At 40.8% G+C, this 22,399-nt stretch overlaps 1 protein-coding gene across 1 annotated transcript; it reads left to right on the top strand.

Annotated features, from left to right (window-relative positions):
• Positions 1 to 13,588: 13,588 nt before the first annotated feature.
• On the top strand, positions 13,589 to 14,524 carry LOC110122697 (olfactory receptor 1f45-like). Its single transcript, XM_020870245.2, has one exon. It carries the CDS (start codon positions 13,589 to 13,591, stop codon positions 14,522 to 14,524), a length of 936 nt encoding a protein of 311 aa, XP_020725904.2.
• The last annotated feature ends 7,875 nt before the right edge of the window (positions 14,525 to 22,399 follow it).

The following is a 22,399-nucleotide window of genomic DNA, read 5'->3' as shown; positions in this document are numbered from 1 at the left end:
TTTGCCATACATTGACATGAATCAGCCATGGGTTTACATGTGTTCCCCATCCTGAACTCCCCCTCCCACCTCCCTCCCCATCCCATCCCTCTGGGTCATCCCAGTGCACCAGCCCTGAGCACTTGTCTCATGCATCCAACCTGGGCTGGTGATCTGTTTCACCCTTGATAGTATACTTGTTTCAGTGCTATTCTCTCAGAACATCCCACCCTCGCCTTCTCCCACAGAGTCCAAAATTCTGTTCTGTACATCTGTGTCTCTTTTTCTGTTTTGCATTAGGGTTATCGTTACCATCTTTCTAAATTCCATATGTATGCATTAGTATACTGTATTGGTGTTTATCTTTCTGGCTTACTTCACTCTGAATAATGGGCTCCAGTTTCATCCATCTCATTAGAACTGTTTGTAGACTTTTGGATAGCAGCCATTCTGACTGGTGTGCAATGGTACCTCATTGTGGTTTTGATTTGCATTTCTCTGATAATGAGTGATGTTGAGCATCTTTTCATGTGTTTGTTAGCCATCTGTATGTCTTCTTTGGAGAATTGTCTGTTTAGCTCTTTGGCCCATTTTTTTTTTTTTTTTGATTGGGTTATTTATTTTCTTGGAATTGAGCTGCAGGAGTTGCTTGCATATTTTTGAGATTAATACTTTGTCTATTTCTTCATTTGCTATTATTTTCTCCCATTCTGAAGGCTGTCTTTTCACCTTGGTTATAGTTTCCTTTGTTGTGTGAAAGCTTTTAAGTTTAATTAGGTCCCATTTGTTTATTTTTGCCTTTATTTCCAATATTCTGGGAGGTGGGTCATAGAGGATCCTGCTGTGATTTATGCAGGAGAATGTTTTGCCTATGTTCTCCTCTAGGAGTTTTATAGTTTCTGGTCTTACATTTAGATCTTTAATCTATTTTGAGTTTATTTTTGTGTATGGTGTTAGAAAGTGTTCTAGTTTCATTCTTTTACAGGTGGTTGACCAGTTTTCCCAGCACCACTTGTTAAAGAGGTTGTCTTTTTTCCATTGTATATCATTGCCTCCTTTGTCGAAGATAAGGTGTCCATAGGTACGTGGGTTTATCTCTGGGCTTTCTATTCTGTTCCATTGATCTATATTTCTGTCTTTGTGCCAGTACCATACTGTCTTGATGACTGTGGCTTTGTAGTAGAGCCTGAAGTCAGGCAGGTTGATTCCTCCAGTTCCATTCTTCTTTCTCAAGATTACTTTGCCAATTCAAGGTTTTTTGTATTTTCATACAAATTGTGAAATTATTTGTTCTAGTTCTGTGAAAAATACTGTTGGTAACTTGATAGGGATTGCATTGAATCTATAGATTGCTTTGGGTAGTATACTCATTTTCACAATATTGATTCTTCCAATCCATGAACAGAGTATATTTCTCCATCTGTTTGTGTCCTCTTTCATCAGTGTTTTATAGTTTTCTATGTATAGGTCTTTTGTTTCTTTAGGTAGATATACTCCTAAGTATTTTATTCTTTTTGTTGCCACACTGTGTGTGGGCAATCCCACTGATTCACTCTTGCTTTGGTCTCTACAACACAGCAGGATCAAAGGTGTCCCCAGGAGGATCCCTGGAAGGTTTTTGCCTGGCAGTGACCCTGATGCTGCTTCTGTTAGTCTTGATCTTTGGTGCAGTCCTGTCTGAAGGTAAGTTGGCAGGGCCAGTGGGAGAGGTGATCCGATAGAACCAGGACCTCAAATCTGGTCCTGAGAAGAGGGTTTTATGGGGCTATGAGAAAGATGGAGCAGTAAGGGGTGGCTGGACTGTGTTCCTGAACCTATGACTTCAGCAAGAAACTGCCCTCCACATCTCAGCCAGGAGAATTTTGGGGATGGTGAAAAAACTCTGTGTCTAATGCTCTAGAGTATATAACTTTTATTTTCTTAGTCTTGCAGTTCATAAACCAGATGCAGGAAGAACTGAAACAACTGGACGTCAAATGTGAGTGCTGATCAGAATGGTGGGCTTCTTTGGAGACCGTGTGTACCACCGGGTTTTGATCAGCCTTTCTCTATGGGTCTCTCAGTTCCATAGGGTCTGGCAGATGCTGGACACAAATGGGACATCATTTGGGGAGAGATCTTCTGGCAAATGGAGGCTGTGAGGGCAGGTGATGGTAAGGAGAAAGGGTGGTTTGAGTGGTGAAGATCAGAGTTTGGAGAGGGAGGTTGTTCTTTCCAGCACTGTTGATGTTAGTGGTTCTTGCAGCATAGGAGTGTGTCACGTGGGTTATTTCAATCAAACCCCTGTCATGGTTGATGTTAACACAAAGTCTGAGGCAATCCTGTTTTTCATTATGCTGTCTCTGATAATATCCATCCCTTGAATGAGCAACTAGGAAGCTAGTGTGTTCCACTTTGCAAAGTGTCAAGGATGCACAGGTGGGTCAAGGTCAAGTCATTTCATTGGGGTCTCCATTCAGTGGCCAGAGCAGCTACCAGCCCCAGCCGACCTGACCTCTTGCCCCATTCCCAGAAGACTCCTGTGAGTCCTGCCAAAAGATCTGGAAGGCATCTCAGGGATCCTGCTACAATTTTTCCACTGATGAACCCCCCTGGCTCAAAGCCATGGGTCACTGTGCTGAGGATGGTGCTCACCTGGTCATCATCAACAGTCAGGCAGAGCAAGTGAGAAGGAGGAAGGGGTGCTTTGGGGTCTTTGGGGCCAAGGCAAGCTGATGTCCTTGTCCCCTGTAGAATCTCATGCAGATCTTCATTCTGTGCTTCATATTACATATTCACTCTCTTGGCAAGTGTAGTTGGTCAGCCTTCTTTTGTGACCTGCTTCTGACTAATTCTACCTGCTGGCCCTTCTGTCTAAAATGCCCTCCATCCCTTAGTCTGTGTGGATAATTCCTACTCCTTGACTATCAGACCTAACATTGTTCTTCAGCAATCTTCCCACTCTCTGTTCTTCAACATTGGGCTGTACTGCCAGTGGCTCATGGATCCATCTCCCTACACATGAGGAACCCCCAGAAAAAGGAAGTGAATTGGACTCACCCTTGAGTCCCTAGTGCTTGGAACCAGGTTGGACACACAGCAGAACTCAGTGTTGGTCAGTGGAATCCAACTGATTGCCAGAACCATTTCTATGGGGTAGTGTCCAAACTTCTCATCCTGTCCATGGCTGCATGCCCTCAAATAACACTCCTAAGTAGTTCTTACCAAATGCTCAATGAGGAAACGCACTAAACTCTTATTCCCTCATTGGACCTTCCAGAAAAATCCTAGAAGGCACCTGCCATTGTTATGTCCGCTTTACAGATGAGGAGCCTAAGGATCACAAGTGTTGGTAATTTGTTGACCACATCGACTGTAATAATGGTGGACATGGAGGTCAACTCAGAGCTCTCTGTTTAGTGTGTTCAGCTGTGACATGTGGTGACATCCCTATCCATGGAATCTTATAGGTTAGCCCAGTTCTTAGAGTGCATCTACCACCATCCCCACCTCTGGCTGTAGTATTGCTTGACTTAAACTGCTTTCTCCCCTTACAGATATTCCTGAGTCTACAGGGAGATTTCCCATACTGGATTGGCCTCAGGAAACAGTACTCAAAAGGCATTTACAAGTGACAAGATGGCTCAGTGCCTACCTTCATGTGAATGCCCCTGTTGCAATATGTCCCATACCTCAGTCCCTATCTTCATGTGAGTGTCCCTGTTGCAGTCTGTCCCATGGCTCAGTCCCTATCTTCATGTGACTATCCCTGTTGCAGTCTGTCCCATGGCTCAGTCCCTATCTTCATGTGAGTGTCCCTGTTGTAGTCTGTCTCATTGGAAGATGGATCTTGTAGTCATCTTCCCATACATCCTCAATTCCCCCAAGGATCTAATTTTGACCTAAACCAAACTGCCTGTCATATTTCTGATTGTCATGCTTAATGTTACTTTGTTAGTGTCATTTGTTTGTGTGCAAACCGTAATTAAACAGCATTAAACAAGTATACACATATCCTGTCTAATGTATGATTATGGTTTGCATGTGCACACACACACTTGACACTAACAAAATAACATTATGTGTGACAATAGGAAATGTGACAGGCAGTTTGGTTTAGGCCAACAATATCTGTTAAGATTTTAAATGTACGTGTTATTCCTAGAATTTTCACTTCTTGGTATCTATCCCAGAGAAACACCTGCATATGTGTATAAGGATGTGCAGTCTGGCATTGTCTGCAGTGGTCACAGATTATCGATCACTTAAATGTCTCTTGAGGAGTGGCAAAACAAATATGGCACATTCACATTAAGTAACTTAAAAAAATTAAGTTAGATTCATATGTTTGAACAATAAATATGTTACACAGTGAAAAAAGAAATATGTATCAAAATGTGTATCAATTTGATCCCCCTCAAAATTATATTTTTTGTAAAAATATATATATATTTATATATTTACATAGAAATTTCCAGAAATATAGCACCAAACTGGAAATGATCATTGTTCTGGAAGGGGACTGGAATAAGTTTGAAATAGGGATGGGTGGTTGGTAAAAATGGATTTTTACTTTCATCTATATTACATAGATTGTTTTGCAATAAAATGTATTTATGTTATAGAAAATGAAAGTGAAAGTCATTTGGTTGTGCCCGACTCTTTGCGACCCCATGGACTATACAGTCCATGAAATTCTCCAGGCCAGAATACTGGATTGGGTAGCCTTTCCCTTCTCCAGGGGATCTTTCCAAAGCAGGGATTGAACCCATTTCTCCTGCATTGACAGATGGATTCTTTACAACTGAGCCACCAGGGAAGCCCCCACCTACAATTAAATGACCACAAACACTGAAGAGTGTCTACCAGATTTCACATGTATGTGTGTGTGCTAAGTCACTTCAGTTGTGTCTGACTGTGCAACCTTGTGGACTGCAGCTGCCAGGCTTCTCTGTCCATGGAATTCTCCAGGCAAGAATACTAGAGTGGGTTGCCATGCCCTCCTCCAGGGGATCTTCCCACCCCAGGGGTTGAATCTGCCTCTCTTGTGTCTCCTGTATTGATGGGTGGGTTCTTTATCACTAGTGCCACCCACATCTGGTATCAAATTTTTTTCTTTCACATTTATTTTTATTAGTTGGAGGCTAATTACTTTTCAATATTGTAGTGTTTTTTTGCTATACACTGACATGAATCAGCCATGGATTTACATGTATTCCCCATCCTGAGCCTCCCTCCCACCTCCCTACCTACCCCATCCCTCTGGGTCATCCCAGTGCACCAGCCCTGAGCACTTGTCTCATGCATCCAACCTGGGCTGGTGATCTGTTTCACCCTTGATAGTATACATGTTTCAATGCTGTTCTTTCAAAACATCCCACCCTCGCCTTCTCCCACAGAGTCCAAAATTCTGTTATGTATATCTGTGTCTCTTTTTCTGTTTTGCATATAGGGTTATCATTACCATCTTTCTAAATTCCATATATATGCATTAGTATACTGTATTGGTCTTTATCTTTCCAGCTTACTTCACTCTGTATGATGGGCTCCAGTTTCATCCACCTCATTAGAACTGATTCAAATGAATTCTTTTTAATGGCTGAGTAATATTCCATTGTGTATATGTACCACAGCTTCCTTATCCATTCATCTGCTGATGGACATCTAGGTTGCTTCCATGTCCTAGGTATTATAAACAGTGCTGCGATGAACATTGGGGTGCACGTGTCAAACAAAATTGACAAACCATTAACAAGACTCATTAAGAAAGAAAGGGAGAAGAACCAAATTAACAAAATTAGAAATGAAAATGGAGAGATCACAACAAACAACACTGAAATACAAAGGATCATAAGAGACTACCACCAGCAACTCTATGCCAATAAAATGGACAACTTGGAAGAAATGGACAAATTCTTAGAAAAGTATAACTTTCCAAAACTGAACCAGGAAGAAATAGAAGATTTTAACAGACTCATCACAAGCAAGGAAATTGAAACTGTAATCAGAAATCTTCCAGCAAACAAAAACCCAGGACCAGATGGCTTCACAGCTGAATTCTACCAAAAATTTAGAGAAGAGCTAACACCTATCTTTCTGGATTTCTCCACTGGGTTTAACACAGGCGATAATCAGTGATTATTAGTTCATGTTGTTTCCTTCCCCTGAGCATTCATCTATCCACTGCTGAGTGCCAGGCCAGGGCTCACAGCTTCAGACAAGGAGATGTGTCATCTTCATCCTTCCTTCAAGAATACTGTTCTCTGGGGAGGGAGGTGGGAGAGGGGTTCAGGATGGGGAACGCATGTAAATCCATGGCTGATTCATGTCAATGTATGGCAAAAACCACTACAATATTGTAAAGTAATTAGCCTCCAACTAATAAAAATAAATGAAAAAAAAATGTCCTTGAATACAGGGCATGGTACAGTGGAAGGAGGAGGTAGAGAACAGTATTTTTTTTTTATTTAGATTTACTTGTATTCCCCATCCTGAACCCCCCTCCCACCTCCCTCCACAGAGAACAGTATTCTTGAATGAAGGATGAAGATGACCCATCTCCTTGTCTGAAGCTGTGAGCCCTGACCTGGCACTCAGCAGGGGATGGATGAATGTTCAGGGGAAGGAAACAACATGAATTAATAATCACTGATTATAGCCTGTGTTAAACCCAGCGGAGAAATCCAGAAATGCACGTGTTCTGCCTGTGAGAAAAGCTTTGCAAAGCTGTGAGGCTGTGGTTTAAAGAGATTTTGGTTATTTGTTATTGTTTCTCCAGTGACCACACAGTGCTCAGCGCATAGTCAGTGCCTCCTTAGCTGACTGGATTGAGATTTCCCTGGTGGCTCAGTTGGTAAAAAATCTGCTTTCAATGCAGGAGGCCTGGGTTCAGTCCCTGAGTCTGGCAGATCCCCTGAGAAGGGAATGGCTACCCACTCCATTATTCTTGTCTGGAGAACACTATGGACAGAAGAGCTAGGTGTGCTACTGTCCATGGGGTCGCAAAGAGTTGGATACAACTGAGCAACTTACCCGACTGTATGACAGACACATCTGAACTGATGCTCAAGGCAGTCCCAGGATGAGCAAGAACATTGAGCTGGGGGCAGGACCTACCATGACTTGCATGGAAACAACTCTCTTTTTTCTTTTTTTTAACTTCTTTTTAAAAAATATTATTTTTAATTGGAAGATGTGAATCAACCGTAAGTATGCATATATCCTCTCCCTCTTGAACTTCTCTCTCACCTCCCCCCATCATCCCACTCCACTAGGTAGTTACAGAGCACCTATCCTCACAAGGATGAGATCCTCGTGTCATACAGCTACTTCCCACTAGCTATCTATTTTACACACAGTAATGTATATGTTTTAAAATATTCTGTTTTTTTCCTCCAGATCAGTTCAGTTCAGTTCAGTTGCTCAGTCATGTCTGACTCTTTGTGACCCCATGAAGCACAGCCTGTCAGTCCTCCCTGTCCATCACCAACTCCTAGAGTTTACCCAAACTCATGTTCCTTGAGTTGGTGATGCCATCCAACCATCTCATCCTCTGTCATCCCCTTCTCCTCCTGCCCTCAACCATTCCCAACGTCAGAGTCTTTTCAAATGAGTCAGTTCTTTGCATCAGGTGGCTGAAGTATTGGAGTTTCAGCTTCAGCATCAGTCCTTCCAATGAATACCCAGGACTGATCTCCTTTAGGATGGGCTGGTTGGATCTCCTTGCAGTCCAAGGGACTCTCACAAGTCTTCTCCAACACCACAGTTCAAAAGCATCAATTCTTTGGCACTCAGCTTTCTTTATAGTCCAACTCTCACATCCATACATGACTACTGGATAAACCATAGCCTTGACTAGATGGACCTTTGTTGACATAGTAATGTATCTGCTTTTTGACATGCTGTCTAGGTTGGTCATAACTTTCCTTCCAAGGAGTAAGTGTCTTAATTTCATGGCTGCAATCACCATCTGCAATGATTTTGGAGCCCCCCAAAATAAAGCCTGACACTGTTTCCCCATCTATTTGCCATGAAATGATGGGACCAGGTGCCATGATCTTAGTTTTCTGAATGTTGAGCTTTAAGCCAACTTTTTCACTCTCCTCTTTCACTTTCATCAAGAGGCTTTTTAGTTTCTATTCACTTTCTGCCATAAGGGTGGTGTCATCTGCATATCTGAGGTTACTGATATTTCTCCCGGCAATCTTGATTCCAGCTTGTGCTTCTTCTAGCCCAGCGTTTCTCATGATGTACTCTGCATACAAGTTAAATAAGCAGGTGACAATATACAGCCTTGACGTACTCCTTTTCCTCTTTGGAACAAGTATGTTGTTTCATGTCCAGTTCTAACTCAGATGACCATTATATCTACTACTGTGGGCAGGAATCCCTTAGAAGAAATGGAGTAGCCATCATAGTCAACAAAAGAGTCTGAAATGCAGTACTTGGATGCAATCTCAAAGTTGACAGAATGATCTCTGTTCGTTTCCAAGGCAAACCATTCAATATCACGGTAATCCAAGTCTATTCCCTGACCAGTATTGCTGAAGAAGCTGAAGTTGAACGGTTCTATGAAGACCTACAATACTTTAGAACTAACACTCAAAAAAGATGTCCTTTTCTTTATAGGAGGATGGAATGAAAAAGTAGGAAGCCAAGAAACACCTGGAGTAACAGGCAAATTTGGCCTTGGAGTACAGAATGAAGCAAAGCAAAGACTAATAATATTCTGCCAAAAGGACACACTGGTCATAGCAAACGCCCTCTTCCAACAACAAAAGAGAAGACTTTACACATGGACATCACCAGATGGCCAACACTGAAATCAGCTTGATTATATCATTTGCAGCTAAAGATGGAGAAACTCTATACAGTCAGCAAAAACAAGACTGGGAGCTGACTGTGGCTCAGATCATGAACTCCCTATTGCCAAATTCAGACTTAAATGGAAGAAAGTGGGGAAAACCACTAAACCATTCAGGTATGACCTAAAAAAAAATCCCTTATGATTATACAGTGGAAGTGACAAATATATTTAAGGGACTAGATCTGATAGACAGAATGCCTGATGAACTATGGACGGAGGTCCATGACATTGTACAGGAGACAGGGATCAAGACCATCTCCCAAAAAAAGAAATGCAAAAAAGCAAAATGGCTGTCTGAGGAGGCCTTACAAATATCTGTGAAAGGAAGAGAAGCAAAAAGCAAAGGAGAAAAGGAAAGATATACCCATTTGAATGCAGAGTTCCAAAGAACAGCAAGGAGAGATAAGAAAGCCTTCCTCAGCGATCAATGCAAAGAAATAGAGGAAAACAATAGAATGAAATGGGAAAGACTAGAGATCTATTCAAGAAAATTAGAGATACCAAGGGAACATTTCATGCAAAGATGGGCTCAATAAAGGACAGAAATAGTATGGACCTAACAGAAGCAGAAGATATTAAGAAGATGTGGCAAGAATACACAGAAGAACTGAACAAAAAAGATCTTAATGACCCAGATAATCATGATGGTATGTTTACTCACCTAGAGCCAGACATCCTGGAATATGAAGTCAAGTGGTCCATAGTAAGCATCACTACAAACAAAGCTAGTGGAGGTGATGGAATTCCAGTTGAGCTATTTCAAATCCTGAAAGATGATGCTGTGAAAGTGCTGCACTCAATATGCCAGCAATTTGGAAAACTCAGAAGTGGCCACAAGACTGGAAAATGTCAGTTTTCATTCCAATCCCAAAGAAAGGCAATCCCAAAGAATGCTCAATCTACCACACAATTGCACTCATCTCACATGCTAGTAAAGTAATGCTCAAAATTCTCCAAGCAAGGCTTCAGCAATACATGAACTGTGAACTTCCAGATGTTCAAGCTGGTTTTAGAAAAGGCAGAGGAACCAGAGATCAAATTGCCAACAATCATTGGATCATTGAAAAAGCAAATTCTTTCCAGAAAAAAACACCTATTTCTGCTTTATTTTTTCCTATAGTCATGTACAGATGTGAGAGTTGGACCATAAAGAAGGCTGAGTGCTGAAGAATTGATGCTCTTGAACTGTGGTGATGAAGAAGATTCTTGAGAGTCCTTTGGACAGCAAGGAGAGGAAACCAGTCAGTTCTAGAGGAAATCAACCCTAGATATTCATTGAAAGAACTATTGCTGAAACTGAAGCTCCAATACTTTGACCACCTGATGCGAAGAGCCAACTCATTGGAAAAAACCCTGATGCTGGGGAAAGACTGAAGGAAAAAGAAGAAGGGTGTGGCAGTGGATGAGATGGTTAGATAGCATCACTGACTTGATGGACAAGAGTTCAAGCAAACTCCGGGAGACAGAGAAAGACAGGGAAACCTGCTGTGCTGCAGTCCATGGGGTGGGTGTAAGGAGTGGGGCACAACTGAGCAACTGAGCAACAATCTTTATGTTTCTATGCTTCTCTCTCAATTCACCACACTCTCTCCTTTCCTGGCTGTGTGACACAACCCTCTTGACTCATCCTGTTGTTGGGTTTGCCTGGGAGGATGCCCAGCAAGAGAGGACACTTATTTTAAAAATATTTGTTTGCTCTAGGATATGTCAAGGGCTCTTATGATGCAACAAGAAGACTTAAAATCCAACTTAAAAAGTGGGCAGAGGCTTGAATTAACATTTCTCCACAGGAGGTATATTAATGGCCTAGAAGGGCATGCAGAGATACCTAGCATCATTAGTCACTGGGAAATACAAATCAAAATCACAATGACACACCACTTCACATACACCAAGATGGCTATAAAAAGAAAAAAAAGAGGAGGGTAGCAGAAAGAGAACAAATGTTGGTGAAGATTAGACAGATATACTCCTTGTACATAGCTTGTGGGAATGTCAAATTGTTTAGTGATGTGGTTTTGTGGTTCCCCCAAAACTTAAGCATAGAGTTAGTGTATGGCCCAGTAACCACTTCTAGATTATACTTCCAAAGACTGAAATCAGAGACTCAAACAAATGCATATATATGCATGTTCACAGCAACACTATTTTTAGTAGCCAAAAGGCAACATTTAGAAACAACCCATATAGATGAATGTTCAACAAGTCAAACTCCACCTGTCAGTTTGCCTCCCCAAAGGGTTGTAGCAATTTACACTCCCGCCAGCAGTTCGTGAGCATGGTCACTTCCTCATATACTTGCTAACACTGAATGTTGTCCATACTGTGTGTTTCTACAAGTCTTCCAGGCCAGAAGTTATATTTTGTTGTTTTTGTTGTAATTTCTTAAACCATGATGGAAGCTGAACATCTTTCTTTTTGTACTGAGGTGAAATTCATAAAACATAATTGATTTTCTCATTGGGCTTTTGTAAAAATCATAGGAAGTTGCATGCTTAGCACAACTCCAATCACATAAGAAATACTTAATACATTGTAACTATTTTTAGTAATAACATTTAAAAAACATTTTTAATTCCATTTTAAGTTACTCTTTCATTTTTTACTGTTATTTATTTATTTTTGGCTGTACTGGATTTTTGTTGCTGCATGAGCTTTCTTTAATTGCAGAGAGCTTCTCATTGTGGTGGCTTCTTTTGTGAACGCAGGCTTCAGTAGTCAGGACACAAGGGCTTAATTTCTCCATGGCATATGGGATCTTCCTGGACCAGGGGTAGAACCTGTGTCTCCTGCGCTGGCAGGCAGATTTTTTACCACTGAGCATCAGGGAATAACATATTTAAGAGCTCCTTCATGGGAAATATTGAGTACCATACTATCCCTCTGTTAACCAAGAAAGACAGGTTTGAAGAAAGTCAATGCTCTTTAGAATAAAAACTTTTTCCCACAGGGTGCTAGATTCAAAAGTGCCACTAAGGAAGATAAGCTAATTGTATCCGGTCTAACAAGGTTCTTGGGGGATAATGCCCAGAGGACAAAGAGTCAGTTATAAACCTGTTGGTGTGGTTCTGCTGAGTGCGCCCTGAGAAAGCATGCTCTTCCTTCACAGCTGCAAGACAAAGTTGAGGCTGCAACAGCCCTAAATTCCTGGAAACACAACACCTGGGGGCTGAGGGGTCCTGGAATCCAACAGAGGTACAGTAGTCATTAGGGCTTTCCAGGTGGTACTAGTGGTAATGAACCCACCCACCTATACAGGAGACATAAGAGATGCAGGTTTGATTCCCAGATTGGGAAGATCCCCTGGAAGAGGGCATGACAATCCACCCTATTATTCTTGCCTGGAGAATGCTATGGACAGAGGAGCCTGGTGGGCTACAATCCATGGGGTTGTAAAGAGTCAGACATTACTGAAGTGACTTAGCACATAGAATAGCCATTGATTGTAAGTGAATCCACAAGACAAGCTGCAGTATGGCTGGTTTCAGGGAAGGACTCCACATCTGAAACTTCCCCTCAGAGGCTGGGAGGATTCTGATCAGTTTCATCCACAAGGATTTAGGGTGCTTGTCATCACAGCTCCATGGTGTCATTGTGATGCAGAAGTTAGGTTTGGAGCCTCAGCTGTCTGCTCACGGTGTCACTGAGGATTAAAGAGAATGATGGGTTTCCTTGGTGGCTTAGACAGTAAAGAATCTGCCTGCAATGCAGGAGACACAGGCTGACCCCTGAATTGAGAAGATTCCCTGGAGAAGGAAATGGCAACCCACTCCAGTATTCTTGCATGGAGAATTTTTTGGACAGAGGAGATTGGTGGGCTACAGTCCATGGGATCATAAAGAGTTGGACATGACTTAGTGACTAATACAACACATGCGATAAGTAGCTAATTCCAAAGTGCAGTGCGTGGAATAAATGTCAACTCTCTTGCTCAAGGTTAGTCTATCTGTGCAGGTGCTTTAGAGAGGAGACAGTTCAGGTGTGTCTAACCTAAATCAGTAATCTTTAACTGAGAGAGATTTCTACCCCTCCAAAGGGTCCTTGCTCTCAACCACTGAAAGGTATTAGCTCTCAGAAAAATATGTAAGTTTCAGCATTTTACATGCTAACTAATCACATTTTCACAACAACTCTATGGAGCAGGTACTATTATTATCCTCATTTTACAGATGAGAAAACTAAGGCACAGAGAGGTTAAGTAGCTTGCATAATATCACATAGCTAGTAAATGGTAGAACTGAGCTTTAAACCCAGTCTGTTTGGCTTCAGAGTTGATCCTGAATCACTTTTTGTTACTTATTTTTAAAGTCAAATCCTTCAAATATTTAGACTATTTATTTTGCTTTTGTTTCTTATTTGTCTATCCTTATTGAGGAATAACTGGCAGATAAAAAATGTGTTTAATTAAGATATACAGCTTGATATTTTAATGTACATATACACTGTGGAATAATAGTGACATTCAAGCTAATTAACACATCGCTATTTTGATAACGTCACTGTGAGTTCCCACTAATAAAATAGTTTACATGTTGTGTATGGATTTAAACTCCTAATATGTATTCTTATCATTTAATCCTTATAGTAATCCTAAGAGGTTAGAATTATCAGTTCCATGTAACAGATGAGGAAACAGAGGCTTGGAGAGGTTAAATGAGAAGCATCTTGAAAGATGAGTATGAAAAAGCAATGAGGTCATCTGTTTTCACTCCAGAAGCCCACCTACTGTTGACCCCCTGTTTCTGGCTTTAGAACTGCCTGGACATGGACAATCAGACCCAAGTCTCTGAATTCGTCCTCCTCGGCCTCTCCCAGCAGCCCCTGCAGAGACAGTTGCTCTTCAGCCTGTCCTTCATCCTGTATTTGAGCGGGTGCCTGGGGAATCTTCTCACCATCCTGGCCATCATCTTGGACCCTCACCTCCACAGCCCCATGTATTTCTTCATCAGCAACTTGTCTCTTCTTGACATCTGCTTTATGTCCACCACCATCCCCAAGATGCTGGTGAACCATCTGTGTGGGCTCACCACCATCTCCTTCTCAGCTTGCCTGGCCCAGATGTATTTCTTCATCGCCTTTGGGGCAGCCGACAGCATGCTTCTCTCAGCCATGGCTTACGACCGCTACCTGGCCATCTGCAGCCCACTGCACTATGTGACAATCATGGGTGTCCTTCGGTGTGCCTTGCTGGTGGTGATACCCTGGATCTCAGCCAACCTCATCTCTATGGTCCACACTCTCCTGATGTCCCACTTGTCCTTCTGCACCAATAGGATCCCACACTTCTTCTGTGACCTCAATGCCTTGATCAAGCTCTCCTGCTCTGACACCCAAGTCAACGAGATGCTAGTGTTGGTCCTTGGGGGCCCGGTGGTTCTCATCTCTTTTGTGTGCATCATGGCCTCTTACACACCCATTGCTGTGGCTGTGTGGAAGGTGCCCTCAGTCCAGGGCAGGTGGAAAGCATTCTCCACATGTGGCTCTCACCTTTGTGTCATCTGTCTCTTCTATGGGACTGTCATCGGGGTCTACTTCAACCCTGCATCCACACACACCACTCAGAGGGACATGGCAGCCACAGTGATGTACACCATGGTCACCCCTATGCTGAACCCCTTCATTTACAGCCTGAGGAACCAAGATCTGAAGGGGGCCCTCAAGAAACTTTTCATTGGGAACCCCTTTGCTAAGCCTCTATGAAGATGCTGTTTAGACTCAATTAATTTTGAAAAAACTAATGTCTCCCAGTGTTAGAACTCAGGGTGGTTTTCTATTTTTTTTTTTAAAGGTAGAAGAAAAAGTTTTATTTTTCACTTAAGTACTTTATTTTTCACACAGAAGTAGAGATATAATGTTGCACATGTGAAACTTATACAATGCTATAAACCCAGGTTATCACAATAAACATAAATTTAAAAAAGAAAGGACACATAAACATTATTTTAAAAACAGAAAAAACCCACTTCTTTCCTGATTATCTTGGTCAACTTATTTAAACTCATTTTGTCTCTGTTTCTTAAATTTGTGAAATAGGGATGCACAAAGTACCTAGCTCACACAATTATTGTGAAAATGAACAACTCACACATACTCCTGCTTTTATAATCTTAGAAGACTACCAGGGGAACTGTAAGTACTGACTAAATCTTAATCATTATTTGTTGTTGTTTAGTCACTCAGTCGTGTCCAACTCTTTGTGATCACATGGACTGCAGCACACCAGGCTTCTCTGTCCCTCACTATCTCCTGGAGCTTGCTCAAACTCATGTCCATTGAGTCGGTGATGCCATCCAACTCTCTTGTCCTCTGTCGTCCCCTTCACTTACTGCCCTCAATCTTTCCCAGCATCAGGGTCTTTTCTAATGAGTCAACTCTTCACATCAGGTGGCCAAAGTACTGGAGCATCAGCTTCAGCATCATTCCTTCAAATAAATATTAAGGATTGATTTCCTTTAGGATTGACTGTCTTGATCTCCTTGCAGTCCAAGGGACTCTAAGAGTCTTGTCCAACATCACAGTTCAAAAGCATCAATTCTTCAGCACTCAGCCTTCTTTATGGTTCAACTCTTACATTCACACATGACTACTGAAAAAACCATAGCTTTGACTATATGAACCTTTGTTGGCAAAGTAATCTCTGCCTTTTAATGTGCTGCTTAGGTTGGTCATAGCTTTTCTTCCAAGGAGCAAGCATCTTTTAATTTCATAGCTGCAGTCACCATCTGCAGTGATTTTGGAGCCCAAGAAAATTAAGTTTCTCACTGTTTCCATTCTTTCCCCATCTATTTGCCATGAAGTGATGAGACCAGATGCCATGATCTTAGTTTTTTGGACATGGAGTATTAAGCCAGCTTTTTCACTTTCCTCTTTCATCAAGAGGCTCTTTAGTTTCCGTTTGCTCTCTGCCAAAGGGTGGTGTCATCTGCATATCTGAGGTTACTGATATTTCTCCCAGCAATCTTGATTCCAGCTTACTGCTGATCCAGCCTGGCATTTCACGTGATGTACTCTGAATATAAATTAAATAAGCAGGGTGACAATATACAGCCTTGATATACTCTTTTGTAACTTGGAACAAGTCTGTTGTTCCATGTCGGGTTCTAACTTTCTTCTTGACCTGCCTGCGGGTTTCTCAGGAGGCAGATCGGGTGCTCTGGTATTCCCATCTCTTTAAGAATTTTCCGGTTTGTTGTGGTCCACACAGTCAAAGGCTTTGGCATAGTCAATGAAGCAGAAGTAGATGTTTCTCTGAAATTCTCTTGCTTTTTCTATGATTCAGCAGATGTTGGCAATTTGATCTCTGGTTCCTCTGCCTTCTTAAAATCCAGCCTGAACATCTGGAATTTCTCAGGTCACCTACTGTTGAAGCCCAACTTGAAGAATTTTGAGAATTACCTTGTCAGCATGTGAAATGAGTGGAACTGTGTGGTAGTTTGAACATTTATTGGCATTGCCTCACTTTGGGATTGAAATGAAAATTGACCTTTTCCAGTCATTTCCAGAACTGACCTTTCAGTCATTATAAACTACTTCTAATATAACTACTATTATTATAATGTAATATAAATAACATGCTCTAAATATTTTACTACCACTAACACTAATTTAGAAAACTAAAATAATTTTTATTTTTATTGGAGTATAGTTGCTTTACAATATTGTGGTAGTTTTTCTGTATGGCAAGGTGAGTCACCTAGGTGCATACATATATCCACTCCTTTTTGGAATTTCCTTCCCATTTAGGTCACCACAGAACGTTGAGTAGAGTTCTTTGTGCTCTACAGTAGTTTCTCATTAGTCATGTATTTTACTCACATGTTTTTACGGACTCACTTTGTGGTTTTTTTTCCATTTATTTTTATTAGTTGGAGGCTAATTACTTTACAATATTGTAGTGGTTTTTGCCATACATTAACATGAATCAGCCATGGATTTACATATGTTCCCTATCCCGATCCCCTCTCCCACCTCCCTCTCCATCCCATCCCTCTGGGTCTTCCCAGTGCACCATCCCTGAGCACTTGTCTCATGCATCCAACCTGGACTGGTGATCTGTTTCACCCTTAATAGTATACTTGTTTCAATGCTATTCTCTCAGAACATCCCACCCTCGCCTTCTCCCACAGAGTCCCAAAGGCTGTTATGTATATCTGTGTCTCTTTTTCTGTTTTTCATATAGGGTTATTGCTACCATCTTTTTAAATTCCATATATATGCATTAGTATACTGTATTGGTGTTTATCTTTCTGGCTTACTTCACTCTGTATAATGGGCTCCAGTTTCATCCATCTCATTAGAACTGATTCAAATGAATTCTTTTTAATGGCTGAGTAATATTCCGTGGTGTATATGTACCACAGCTTCCTTATCCATTCATCTGCTGATGGGCATCTGAGTTGCTTCCATGTTCTGGCTTATAAACAGTGCTGTGATGAACATTGGGGTGCATGTGTCTCTTTCAGATCTGATTTCCTTGGTGTGTATGCCCCGCAATGGGATTGCTGGGTCATATGGCAGTTCTATTTCCAGTTTTTAAAGGAATCTCCACACTGTTCTCCATAGTGGCTGTACTAATTTGCATTCCCACCAACAGTGTAAGAGGGTTCCCTTTTCTCCACACCGTCTCCATTGGCTGTTGTGTGAAGCATGGATTGTAAGGAGGCAGTGGTAAAGGCAGGGTCACTGTTCAGGAAGCAGCTGCAGTAGCCTGGGAGAGTATTCAGGGTGATTGCACTTTCCCTCTTTCTTCAGAACTCAAATCAGATTCTGGCACCTCTGTTGGGGCTCTTCTAACTCACCCAAGCTGAGTCTAGGGCTCTCGTGACACCACTGCATATGGCGACAGTTCTTTGCATACAAGTCTGTCTTCTCCATCAGACTTTGAACTTTCCAAGTCTAGGGCCAAGTTTCACTGATTTCTGTGTCCCCATCGTTTCCCTTGGTGCCCACTGCTTGGTAAAAAATAATGAGCACCATTAACTGTTCTATTATTTGTAACAGGCACTTTACTAACCAGGATCTCCAAGTAGCAAGTCTGCAAAATTTCTCATAGTCTTGTGAAATGTATAATATTAGACACAGTGCAAGTGGGGGGTGGGGAAGGCCATGATTCAAATACTTCTAATGTATCCCTTTTAAGAACATTTTATCTCTGAGGATCCTAAATAAAATCTGATGGAGAAAGAAAAGCATATTGGTCCTTTATGATGCATGTCACTTATATTGTCAGGAATATGCCCAACTCAATAGTCCTGAGGCCCACTAAGAGTCTGCAACTCATAGTCAACTATATTAGGTCAATAGGCTTTCAGCAGAACATTTTCTCTAAAATAATTTTTTAAAAAACAACATTATATTGTACAGGAATAGAAATATAAAACTGTGGAACAGACCCATGTATAAATAAACACTATATGCAAATCAGCAGGCTATTCATTAAATTGTATTGGTAGAACTAGTTAGCCTTTAAAAAATAATTTTTATCACAATGTGTCTATTACAATTGCTAAAATCCAGAACTGTGATGTTGGAGAAGACTCTTGAGAGTCTCTTGGACTGTAAAGAGATCAAACCAGTCAATCCTAAAGCAAATCAACCCTGAATATTCATTGGAAGGAATGATGCTGAAGCTGAAGGCCCAATAACTTGGCCACCTGAATCAAAGAGCGGACTCATTGGAAAAGACCCTGATGATGGGAAAGGTTGAAGGCAGAAGGGGATTCCAGAGAACAAGATGGTTGGATGGTACCACCAACTCAATGGACATGAGTTTGAGCAAGCTCTGGGAGATAGTGAAGGGCAGGGAAGCCTGGTGTGCTGCAGTCCATGTGGTCACAAAGAGTCAGACACAACTGAGTGAATGAACAACAAAATACAGAACACTGACAAACCAAATGCTGGCAAGGATGCAGAACCACCCGAACTCTCCCTCACTTCTGAGAGCACAAAGTGGTATGGCCACTTTAGAGGACAGTTTGGCAGTGTATTACAAAACTAAACATACTCTTACTCCATAATCCAGTAATCACAGTCAGTGAAGAGCTGACTCATTGGAAAAGACCCTAATGCTGGGAAAGACTGAAGGTAAAAGGCAAAGAGGCAAACCTGCTCATCATGGCCACCATCTGGAGGGAGCCTAGCCTCCACACCCTCATGTACCTCTTTCTGTGGGCTCTGTCCATTTCCAAGGTCCTCTACATCTTTGCCACCATCCCACACTTGTTGGCCGACCTGCACTGTTGTGATCATACACTATGGCTTTGCCTCTGTCATCTACCTCAAGCCCAAGGGGCCCCAGTCTCTGGGAGACACATTGATGGGTATCACCTACACGGTCCTCACACCTTTCCTGAGCCCCATCATCTTCAGGCTTTGGAACAAGGAGCTGAAGATTGCTGTGAAGAAGATCTTTCTTGGCAAACTCCACCCAGAAAAAAATGTGATTATCTGGGAGGAATTCCTTGGAAATAGCTAAAATGGCTTATCAGATGCGACCAGTAGCAATGGCACCCTGCAAACATATTTGTCTAATGCTCTAAGACTTTTAAGAATGCTTGTAGGGCAAACGGAGACCAAAAGAAAGCAGGAGTCGCAATATTCATATCAGATAAAATAGACTTTCAAATAAAGGCTGTGAAGAGAGACAAAGATGGACACTACATAATGATCAAAGGATCAATCCAAGAAGAAGATATAACAATTATAAATATATATGCAATCAACATAGGAGCACCGCAATAGGTAAGGCAAATGCTAACGAGTATGAAAGAGGAAATTAATAGTAACACAATAATAGTAGGAGATTTTAATACCCCACTCACAACTATGGATAGATCAACTAAACAGAAAATGAACAAGGAAACACAAACTTTAAAGGACACAATGGACCAGCTAGACCTAATTGACATCTATAGGACGTTTCACCCCAAAACAATCAAAAACACCTTTTTCTCAAGTGCACACGGAACCTTCTCCAGAATAGATCACATCCTGGGCCATAAATCTAGTCTTGGTAAATTTAAAAAGATTGAAATCACTCCAGTCATCTTTTCTGACCACAGTGCAGTAAGATTAGATCTCAATTACAGGAAAAAATTATTAAAAATTCAAACATATGGAGGCTAAACAACACGCTTCTGAATAACCAACAAATAATAGAAGAAATAAAAAAAGAAATAAAAATATGCATAGAAATGAATGAAAATGAAAACACAACAACCCCAAACCTATGGGACACTGTAAAAGCAGTGCTAAGGGGAAGATTCATAGCATTACAGGCCTACCTCAAGAAACAAGAAAAAAGTCAAATAAATAACTTAACTCTACACCTAAAGCAACTAGAGGAGGAAGAAATGAAGAACCCCAGGGTTAGTAGAAGGAAAGAAATCTTAAAAATTAGGGCAGAAGTAAATGCAAAAGAAACTAAAGAGATCATAGCAAAAATTAACAAAGTTAAAGCTGGTTTTTTGAAAAAATAAACAAAATTGACAAACCATTAGCAAGACTCATTAAGAAACAAAGGGAGAAGAACCAAATTAACAAAATCAGAAATGAAAATGGAGAGATCACAACAGACAACACTGAAATACAAAGGATCATAAGAGACTACTACCAGCAGCTCTATGCCAATAAAATGGACAACTTGGAAGAAATGGACAAGTTCTTAGAGAAGTATAACTTTCCAAAACTGAACCAGGAAGAAATAGAAGATCTTAACAAAACCATCACAAGCAAGGAAATCGAAACTGTAATTAGAAATCTTCCAGCAAACAAAAGCCCAGGACCAGATGGCTTCACAGCTGAATTCTACCAAAAATTTAGAGAAGAGCTAACACCTATCTTACTCAAACTCTTCCAGAAAATTGCAGAAGAAGGTAAACTTCCAAACTCATTCTATGAGGCCACCATCATCCTACTTCCAAAACCAGACAAAGATGCCACAAAAAAAGAAAACTACAGGCCAATATCACTGATGAACATAGATGCAAAAATCCTTAACAAAATTCTAGCAATCAGAATCCAACAACATATTAAAAAAATCATACATCATGACCAAGTGGGCTTTATCCCAGGAATGCAAGGATTCTTTAATATCCGCAAATCAATCAATGTAATACACCACATTAACAAATTGAAAGATAAAAACCATATGATTATCTCAATAGATGCAGAAAAAGCCTTTGACAAAATTCAACATTCATTTATGATTAAAACTCTCCAGAAAGCAGGAATAGAAGGAACATACCTCAACATAATAAAAGCTATATATGACAAACCCACAGCAAGCATCACCCTCAATGGTGAAAAATTGAAAGCATTTCCCCTGAAATCAAGAACAAGACAAGGGTGACCACTCTCACCACTACTATTCAACATAGTTTTGGAAGTGTTGGCCACAGCAATCAGGGCAGAAAAAGAAGTAAAAGGAATCCAGATAGGAAAAGAAGAAGTGAAACTCTCTCTGTTTGCAGATGACATGACCCTCTACATAGAAAACCCTAAAGACTCTACCAGAAAATTACTAGAGCTAATCAACGAATACAGTAAAGTTGCAGGATATAAAATTAACACGCAGAAATCGCTTGCATTCCTATACACTAACAATGAGAAAACAGAAAGAGAAATTAAGGAAACAATACCATTCACCATTGCAACAAAAAGAATAAAATACTTAGGAGTATATCTACCTAAAGAAACAAAAGACCTATACATAGAAAACTATAAAACACTGATGAAAGAAATCAAAGAGGACACAAACAGATGGAGAAATATACCGTGTTCATGGATTGGAAGAATCAATATTGTCAAAATGGCTATACTACCCAAAGCAATCTATAGATTCAATGCAATCCCTATCAAACTACCAACAGTATTTTTCACAGAACTAGAACAAATAATCTCACAATTTGTATGGAAATACAAAAAACCTCGAATAGCCAAAGTAATCCTGAGAAAGAAGAATGGAACTGGAGGAATCAATCTGCCTGACTTCAGACTCTACTACAAAGCCACAGTCATCAAGACAGTGTGGTACTGGCACAAAGACAGAAATATAGATCAATGGAACAGAATAGAAAGCCCAGAGATAAGTCCACGAACCTATGGTCACCTTATCTTCGACAAAGGAGGCAAGGATATACAATGGAAAAAAGATAACCTCTTTAACAAGTGGTGCTGGGAAAACTGGTCAACCACCTGTAAAAGAATGAAACTAGAACACTTTCTAACACCATACACAAAAATAAACTCAAAATGGATTAAAGATCTAAATGTAAGACCAGAAACTATCAAACTCCTAGAGGAGAACATAGGCAAAACACTCTCCGACATAAATCACAGCAGGATCCTCTATGACCCACATCCCAGAATTTCAGAAATAAAAGCAAAAATAAACAAATGGGACCTAATGAAACTTAAAAGCTTTTGCACAACAAAGGAAACTATAAGCAAGGTGAAAAGATAGCCCTCAGATTGGGAGAAAATAATAGCAAACGAAGCAACAGACAAAGGATTAATCTCAAAAATATACAAGCAACTCCTCCAGCTCAACTCCAGAAAAATAAATGACCCAATCAA

This window comes from Odocoileus virginianus, chromosome 3 (genome assembly GCF_023699985.2).
Source record: "Odocoileus virginianus isolate 20LAN1187 ecotype Illinois chromosome 3, Ovbor_1.2, whole genome shotgun sequence".
In the NCBI taxonomy this organism is placed as follows: domain Eukaryota; kingdom Metazoa; phylum Chordata; class Mammalia; order Artiodactyla; family Cervidae; genus Odocoileus; species Odocoileus virginianus.
The sequence above is the reverse complement of the archived record's forward strand: the minus strand, read 5'-3'. Positions and strand labels throughout refer to the sequence as shown.

What these genes read in the sequence shown, in the direction of transcription:
- LOC110122697 (XM_020870245.2), top strand. Translation starts at nt 13,589, where the DNA reads ATGGACAATCAGACCCAAGTCTCTGAATTCGTCCTCCTCGGCCTCTCC.